An 8,445-nucleotide genomic window follows, 5' to 3' on the forward strand; every position below is an offset into this window, starting at 1 on the left:
AACTTCGACTACCAATTGAGCTCAAATTTTCACAGGTTTGTTATTTTATATGTTGAGATACCACAAGTGAGAAGACTGGTCTTTGACAATTACCAATAGTGTCCAGTTTGTACGCTTCGAACATGCCTTTTTGGCTGGCTTGAATGGCCTTTTCGAAACCCAGCTTTGGTTATTCGGCTCTGCAGTGTGAGCACCTTGCAGTGAAGCGGCGTACTGAAAGCATCAGTCAACTTCAAAACACTAATGGAGACTCAGACTGTGTCCAAATTGGCGGCTTCAGCTACCGGCTATGGTTTCATTTCCGTGTACGTTGAAGTATATAGTACGTCCTTGGCAACCAGTCATAGCCATTGCCGTAGCAGTTTAATTCGGATAGCAATTTTTTTCTACACTACGAAATTCCACTGTCGTAGTGCTTTTCAATGGGGGAATTGTTTTCTTCTAAATTGTTTTAAAAAAGGAATCCTTAAAAACAAATAAAGATTTTTTCTTTTGAGGACGGCAATTCTAATGTGCAGAAGAAAGAAAAATTGCATTCGGATACGGCCTAAGCCGAGGTCGTTGTTTTGGTAAAGCCCCAGTTGTTTTTACATGGGTTCGCAGATGGGCATCCCGTCGCAGGCATTTTCATAATACGGTGTAAATAGCTGGGCTATGGTGACGATGGGGAACATGACGAAGGCCCCAATCATGGATCCAACCTGAGTGATACCGCCGTACCAGATCAAGAGGGAGCGGTTGTTGGGCTGACTGCGAAGGATCCATGCAATGGTGGCCTTGGTGTATACCAGTAGGCCACTGACTAACACCCATGATAGGATCTGTAACAGTCAAGAAAACAAGATGGTGGTCAGAATGGATAACCAAACAAATTATACTGCATGGGAATCCATGTTTTCTGACGGGAAAACCATCCTTCCAATCAACAAACACAAACACCCCACTAAACATTAACGGCCTTCCAACAAGCAAACAAACAAACAAACAAATAACAAACAAACAAACAAATAAACATACAAACAAACAAACAAACAAATAAACAAACAAGCAAATAAACAGTATGATGGCATGGGAAATGCTTCACTATAAAGAGAGCAAACGTTCATTTAAAATTGCCGAAAGTTGGCAACTGTTTTCTGATTCCAATAGACACCAACAATTTCATCCCTTGCATAATGTGTCTACGCGACTATTTCATGGTCATCGGCTTATTCTTTTGTGCTTTTCTGCAATGTGACATGACTTATCCTGAAGTGTATTGTGCTGTGACTTATACCAATAGTATGTTTATATACATGGTAAGTTTTTTACTTACAATAAGTACGGCACCTCCAATTTCGTGTTGCAGCGGTGGGGTTGGGCTGAGTGCCGCCGTCAGAAAGCAGAAACTCCCCGCGAGCGTGCCTGCAGCTGCCGTCACCCCAACCAATACAAGATTCCTGCTTGGTAGCAGCATCACCAACGTGGCAGCAACGGGGTTGGCAATATTAGCCATTGTGGATGCCAGGAGATAGGTGTTGAATCCGTATGGAGCGCACGAGTAGGTCTGGATGGATGGTAGAGCACCGTTACTGAGTGCAGTTACGAAGGCTAAGACACCAAACAGGTAGATGTAGTTGAACCGGGTTAGGGTGTGATTTGTGGTCTGGACATCTTTGGATGAGTCTGTGGGTGGTGTCTCCGTTACGTCGGGACCGGAGATATCCTGGGATGAAGAAGTCTCGTCGCTTGTTCCATAGACCAGCACAGCACGGCTCTCAGCACAACTCATTGTCACAGATGTTTTTGGCAAAGTACTTGATTTTGGTTTTCGAATCAGGTGCTCACGTTTTGCCAGGGGTAGATAGTTAAGCAAGGTGAACGCGATCAGGCATGTCATCATCATTGCAAAGAGGAAGCCAAAGAACTCCTGAGGTTGGAATCTAGCTGGGGAATCCACCTGCTTCCAGTTCGTGCATATCTGCTCCGTGGTGACATTGTCAATCACGGTGTAGTTGATATAGGTGTTGTTGGCGACACACTCGACATTCCCGACCCCCTGGATAAGCGCCACAATGCTGGGGAGCAGAGAGCTCAGACCTTCCCCGACGAAATACCAGGTGAGGTACGAGTTCTTGAGGATCGACATGAAAGGTGTGAAGGCAACAGACGAGGTGCAGTCCACGATGGATAAGAAGAACGCCAAGCACAGCAACGCCGTGCTATGAAGACTGCCATCTAGGTCCCATACCGTATAGGCATCCCAGAAAAATACAAGCAACAAGGTTGAGACGCAACCTATGGACACGATTATGAAGACTGTTGGTATTTCCACATGCTTCCCTTTAGGTGAAAAGTAGTTGACCAGAGAGAAAATCAAGGGTCCAACATTAGCGATTTGGATGATCACGGTCAGGTAGGTGGCCAAGTTGTAACCTTCTGGGATGTTCAGGGACACCAAGAGTGGGAGTTGCACCCATAACCCATTGATGGCGACCCAGGAGCCCGTTCCGAAGAGCAGGACGAGAATTATGACCGGGATTCGCACCGCAGGGGGACTCTTCTCTTCGGCGTCGTCAGCCATTATACAAAGGAGTTGGTGGTAAAAAATACCAAGTAAGTGTCGTTCAGTCAGCAAGCTGTATAAATGAAAGATTTATTGTGTTATTTTTTTTCTCATGACTGCATTCCGTGACTCCAGCCAACAAATATCTCGAGAGCAGTATTAATCGCATGAGATCCGTTACCGCAACCAACATTTAGCGACTTGTTCCTAAGTCTATAACAAACAGCCCAGTAACTGTTACTTACAGGGCCTTGGCTTGGCTGACGGAAAACAAGCTGTTTAAAAGACACTGGACACCATTGGTTATTATCAAAGACTAGCTTTCACAGTAGGTGTATCTCAACATATGCATAAAATAATTAACCTGTGAAAATTTGAGCTCAATCGGTTGTCGAAGTTGCGAGGTTAGTATGAAAGAAAATAATACCCTTGTCACGAATCTGTGTGCTTTCAGATGCTTGATTTCGAGACCTCAAAATTTAATTCTGAGGTCTCGAAATCAAATTCGTGGCAAATTTCCTCTTTCTCGAAAACACGTCACTTCAGAGGAGCCGTTTCTCACAATGTTTTACATCAACCTCTCCCAATTACTCATAACCAAGTAAGGTTTTATGCTAATAATTGTTTTGAGTAATTACCAATAGTGTCCACTGCCTGATTATAAGTAATTGTGACTTAGTAATAAAGTCATAATAATTATTCACCTAGTTACATGTCTCATATATGATTTAGTACAAGGCAAACTGACACTCAGGACTTAGTATATGAGTAGGCCCCAAGGTCTATATCCAATTCATAATTTTGACTTAATACACTGCTAAATCATTTGAAACACAAGTCATAAAAGTAGGCCTACTTTACTCAGTTATTCATAATTTTGAGATATCGGAGTTGTGTGCTACTGTTTTCTGTTATTCTTCTGATGGTCCCTTTACAGTGCCGTAGAGAACAGTACACTGAACATGGAGAGTCGAGACCTATATAAAAGCACGTCCATGAGTCAAAAGTTGTGGCCTGTGACCTGATTACCAACCTTACAAATTGAGAACTACTGGTACCTTTAAAATGAGCCACTTCAGGAGTAAAACGTTGTAACATACAGTGATCCAGCTGATGTTGATGCCACGGTTGGAGTCATTTATAGCTCAGTCGAAGCATTGCTCTGAAGACAGCAACTGATTTCAGATTCTGGATTTCTACCAGTTCTACGCGGACGGAAGTCTTATTACAATAATACGTAACACATAACAAAGCGAACGTCAATCATTGATTCCTCAGCGTTATGTAAGATGCACTGACAGAAGTTACATAAAATTTGTCTTATGACTTGCCCAATAGCTGGATAACCATAAAGGTATGTTATGTACAGTACAGTCATAATGACAGTTGATGTTATAAGCCACGTTTACTTTTCCGTCCATATCTGATTACAATGCACCTTATCCGCACCATCAGTATAGAATGTTGATATTATTATAAAACAAACAATATCTACACCTGACGTTTTCAGTTCTATCCTAGATAGTTATGGTGATAACTCATTAGGAGTCTACAACTGTATAATATTGCAGTTGCTACAAATAATGTTGCTAAAAAATGAATTATTACTTTTTGTTACCTGCGGCTGCGTATCGGGAAATCAAGTTTAGTTCAGACGTTGCTGATGGCTGTGAAACACCAGACCATTGAATGGATGGTTCAGTGGGGGTGTAGTGGGGAATCAGTGTGCATTTTTCCTGTATTTTGTCATTCACGTCAAATTATTGACCTTTGCTTCAAGCAATGTCTACTAAAGGACAATGATTGTGCTGGTTAAGTGTCAGGACTTCAGCATGAAAGAGGGCATTTCGTGGAATTTGTGTGAGAAGCACTGAACCCCTATTGTTAAAAACCACTGAATTAATTAAGGTGTAGACCCCGGGTCAAAAAGGTAGCACATAAGGCGTGTAGTCCGCACGGTTAAGTTTTATGTGATTTGAACAGGTGCATGGTGCCACTTTGTGAAGTAAAGATTTGACAAAACGAAATAATGTTGGGTTCTTTATCGAGCTATGTAGGTTGCCCCTCAAATATATAATGCATGTTTGTCCGATATGCCTATAAAAAGGCATAAGTATTAATGTATATATAAACAATGAGTTTTAACTTTTATGTTCATTTTGTACATCAATCACATTATATGTGACCCGCTCTGTGAAAATGAGTCATATGTAGGCAATTTCAAGAATTGAGTTATCAGGCTGGAAAGAACACATCAGCAGCAGTAATTTGGTATGTGTCTAAGCTTTGGGGTGTATCGCGTTGCTGAGTTACTCCCGCTTGAAAAAAGGCACTACACTATTTTTTGTGAAAAACGAATTACAAGTAAAATGATATTTTAAACTACCATTGTGTGCAAAAGGATACAAATTAGACATAAGTATGATCACAAAATTGTTGTATTCATAGCTATATTGCCTAAAAGTAAGTGTTCTAAAGGTTAACCATGCAACTAAAGATCTCAAAAAGGGGGAAAAAAAGAAAAAAAACCTGTCCATAACTTAACATTGCATTGGGTGACATGCGACTCATTTTCACAGAGTGGGTCACATATTCTCTTTGTAACTTATTGATGGATGAATTCAACAAACAACAAAAATAAAAAATACTAACGTTTTTAAAATTCAGTGGTGGAAACTTTCACATAAACTAAATGCAGGTAATGACTTGGTGAGCATAACTTATGCCCTAATAAATGGATACAAAAATTACTAAAATTTTGATCAACACAACCGCAAATTTCTTTTACAGCAGACAGGATAATGGGCTGGAAGATCTTTATTTTTTATTGAACGTAAAATACGGGTAATTTTATGACTAGCAACAAACAAAACCTAAACAACAACGGTCCTTTTTAGTTACTGCTGGAATCCTAATGGTAACAACAAATAAAACAACGCCCTCTATAGCGCACAAATCGTGTACTGCATGAATACTTCGTATCGTACCCAACTGTTCTGCCCCAACAACATACCACTCGACCCCAAGCTACATAAGAACGTTATCAAATGCAAAGTGACGTCATACGTATGGGGACGTGTACATCCAGGTAATTTCCATTCGCCGGTCGTTGAGCATTACGTACTGTATAAAAAGTTGACCTTCACAAATCGTACGTGCACGGATCACACACGAGATCACATAAACCGGCAAAAATGGCTTCTCTAAGAATAGGAAAATCGGCAATTACGGTTGTAAGAAGAAGTTTGTTCCGGCCAAATGTGAGAACGATGGCGGCAGGAGGTGGTAGGTGTTCAGTTTATTTCAAAAGTCTTGGCTTTATACTTCTCCAGTGTTATTTAGCTGCCTAAAAATGATTTCCATTCATTCATAAATTTGTATTGCACGACTTGACATGTATGTTTGACTTTGACTTGAGCTCGAGGGATGCAGATTGCAACTTAACTAAATTCGGGAAAATTCATGAAACAGTTTTGTTTAAATGTTCGTATCCGGCCGCCGCTTTTTAAGGGATTTATTTGATTTTTTGGTGTGGATATTATATGGACTTTATTAATATAATTCAAAAACAAATATCTTCTATCTTGCTTGAACTTGACAAAGTTGAATTTGATTGAGACTGACGTCATGACTGTATGAGACGAGAAAATTGAATTGGCAAGGAGGGGGTGTGACTGGGAATGGGATCATGTTAATGGATGGGGATCGGATAGCTAAAACTGAAAAGTTAAAACTTAAATGCTAAGCCAACATTTTCACCTTTTTGATCGACTGAGCCCTGAGGCTTTTCTTATTTTTAATTAAGGGAATTAATTAAGGCCAATTTGTCAGCGCCCGCATTTGATTTTGGCCCTGTACCAATCATTTCATGATAGTGTTTACAAAAATTTCATTATTTTGCACTGAACCGGTGAAAATCCAGCAAAAATTACTCTCAAGCGAAATTTTCAGACATTTATCTTGACGATTTAGTCCTTTTGGTTTGGTACTTAGCCCATCATGTACCGTACCCTAACTTATCAGAATCAAATGTAAAGAATAATTGGTTACGGTCCCTGAGGATGATGTACATGGATTGTATTTGTGTAGGTAGGAGCAATGTACTCCTAAAAACTACAACTCAACTTCGGTAACTTAAGCGTCCCCTGTGATCATTTCTAGTTTCTAGAAGTAGGAGCAATGTATTAATTCTCAGCGAAGTTTTTTAGACATGGTACAGCTTTAATGGCGACTAAGACTACTACACTCAGCCCAACATTAACGTGGACTTGCAATTGCACCATCCATACTGTCCGACGTCTGTTGGTGTTTGAGACGTGGCTTTAAAATAAAACTAATAATTTTTGTTCCCCCAAACACATGCCAAAGAACTAATATTCTTTTTTTATTAAATTGATAATGCAGTTTTTGTTTTACTTCGCTTTTTACGTCACATATTTTTATCTCATCTTTTCTATTCCAGGAATTCCCGACCACAAAGATCATGTAACTGGTCTCGAGAAGAAAGAATATGAATTAATGAAAGCTGGTAACCCTGTAAGTACATTGTAGTCAAGCCCAAAGTTATCTTGTCCGTTTTGTGCTTCAATCAAGCCTTGAAATAATTAAACAGTTTTGTTTCATTTTTAAACATACATGTTACATGTAACTTGATTGTTACAGCGAGTCCAGGCCCGATACTTCACGGAGGCAACGGAGGCGATTGCCTCCGTTGCCCCTTGCCATTGCCTTGGTGCCCTTGAAATGCTCCAGTATAAACTTACAATTTCCTCATAGGGTGCCCTTTGCCAAAGCGAAAATGCCTTGGTGCCCTTGCCTTTTCAAAAACGAAGCATACAGGCCTGAGCGACCATTAACTATTACTTCTTATCTCTCACAGGATCCATTTGAGTTGCAAGTTAAAAGAGTGCCAGCTGGAACTGCCGACAAGCCTGTAGCTGTTAAGTCCGTCTTTGAAAAGCGAATCGTAGGATGTATTTGTAAGTCAACTTTTTTGAAATTACAAGTGTGTGTAGGGGGGGGGGGGGTTGGGTAGGGGAGTTTGAGTTTAGGGGAGACATGGTGAAAACATGTCTATTCTTTATTTATGTTTCATTAAGAAGACTTCAACATCTTGGACGATTTTTGGAACCAAGGATACATCATACTAGTGAACCGTAGCTCATTGCTGTTCCACTTTATAATTCCCCTGGACTCGTCTCATGGACAACCTGTCTATTGTACACTAGACTCGAGTTCTGGTTGCTAAGCCATTAGGTTGTGGGTTATAATTGGGTGTGTTCAATGAGCGACCCTGGTCTGCCCCCGGTACGTTCAAATAGCTTTTACGTCATTTCCAGGGCTCACCCGGGTCAGCCCCCAGTGCTCCGCTTGTGGAGTGGGTCACTTGGACCGTGCCCGACGTGCATGATCTCAGCATGAGAGGGCGAGTGTGATCGTTTGTATAGCTCTTGTCAGGAACTCACCCGAGTGAGCACTGCGGGGGCGACCCAGGGAAGCTAACTGAACGCACCCACTGTTTACTGAAGGCCTGAGACTCCATGGAGGCAACAGAGGCGACTGCCCCCATGCCCCCTTGTCATTGCCTTGGTGCCCCTGAAATGCTACAGTCCCATGGCATCCCCTTTACCGAAAAAAATGCCTTGGTGCACTTGCCCTTTCAAAAAAGAAGCTTAAAGGTACGTTTCTGTGACTCTGTATTAATAAAACTGCTTGGTTTCCCAACCATGTACACTGTATGCAGGTGAAGAAGAACAAACCTTCATCAACTGGATGTGGTTACACGCCGGAGACGCTCAGAGGTGCGATTGTGGCCACTGGTTTCAACTACAAAAGACAGAGGGTATTTAGAAGTAGCTACAATTAATTATCACACTCCTGTTCTGGGTAGTTTATTTCAA

At 41.2% G+C, this 8,445-nt stretch overlaps 2 protein-coding genes across 2 annotated transcripts; one reads left to right on the forward strand and one right to left on the reverse strand.

The window, feature by feature from the left end:
• Positions 1-37: 37 nt before the first annotated feature.
• Positions 38-4,484, reverse strand: LOC117304438 (solute carrier family 52, riboflavin transporter, member 3-B-like). The gene is made up of 3 exons (XM_033788895.1): positions 4,164-4,484; positions 1,316-2,618; positions 38-821 (listed from the first exon to the last, which is right to left on the reverse strand). Exons 2-3 carry the CDS (start codon positions 2,561-2,563, stop codon positions 588-590), a joined length of 1,482 nt encoding a protein of 493 aa, XP_033644786.1. The 5' UTR covers positions 2,564-2,618; positions 4,164-4,484; the 3' UTR covers positions 38-587.
• An 854-nt stretch (positions 4,485-5,338) lies between these two features.
• LOC117304439 (cytochrome c oxidase subunit 5B, mitochondrial-like) lies at positions 5,339-8,445 on the forward strand. The gene is made up of 4 exons (XM_033788896.1): positions 5,339-5,830; positions 7,008-7,081; positions 7,425-7,524; positions 8,289-8,445. Exons 1-4 carry the CDS (start codon positions 5,740-5,742, stop codon positions 8,393-8,395), a joined length of 372 nt encoding a protein of 123 aa, XP_033644787.1. The 5' UTR covers positions 5,339-5,739; the 3' UTR covers positions 8,396-8,445.

This window comes from Asterias rubens, chromosome 21, assembly GCF_902459465.1.
Source record: "Asterias rubens chromosome 21, eAstRub1.3, whole genome shotgun sequence".
Taxonomy (NCBI): Eukaryota; Metazoa; Echinodermata; class Asteroidea; order Forcipulatida; family Asteriidae; genus Asterias; species Asterias rubens.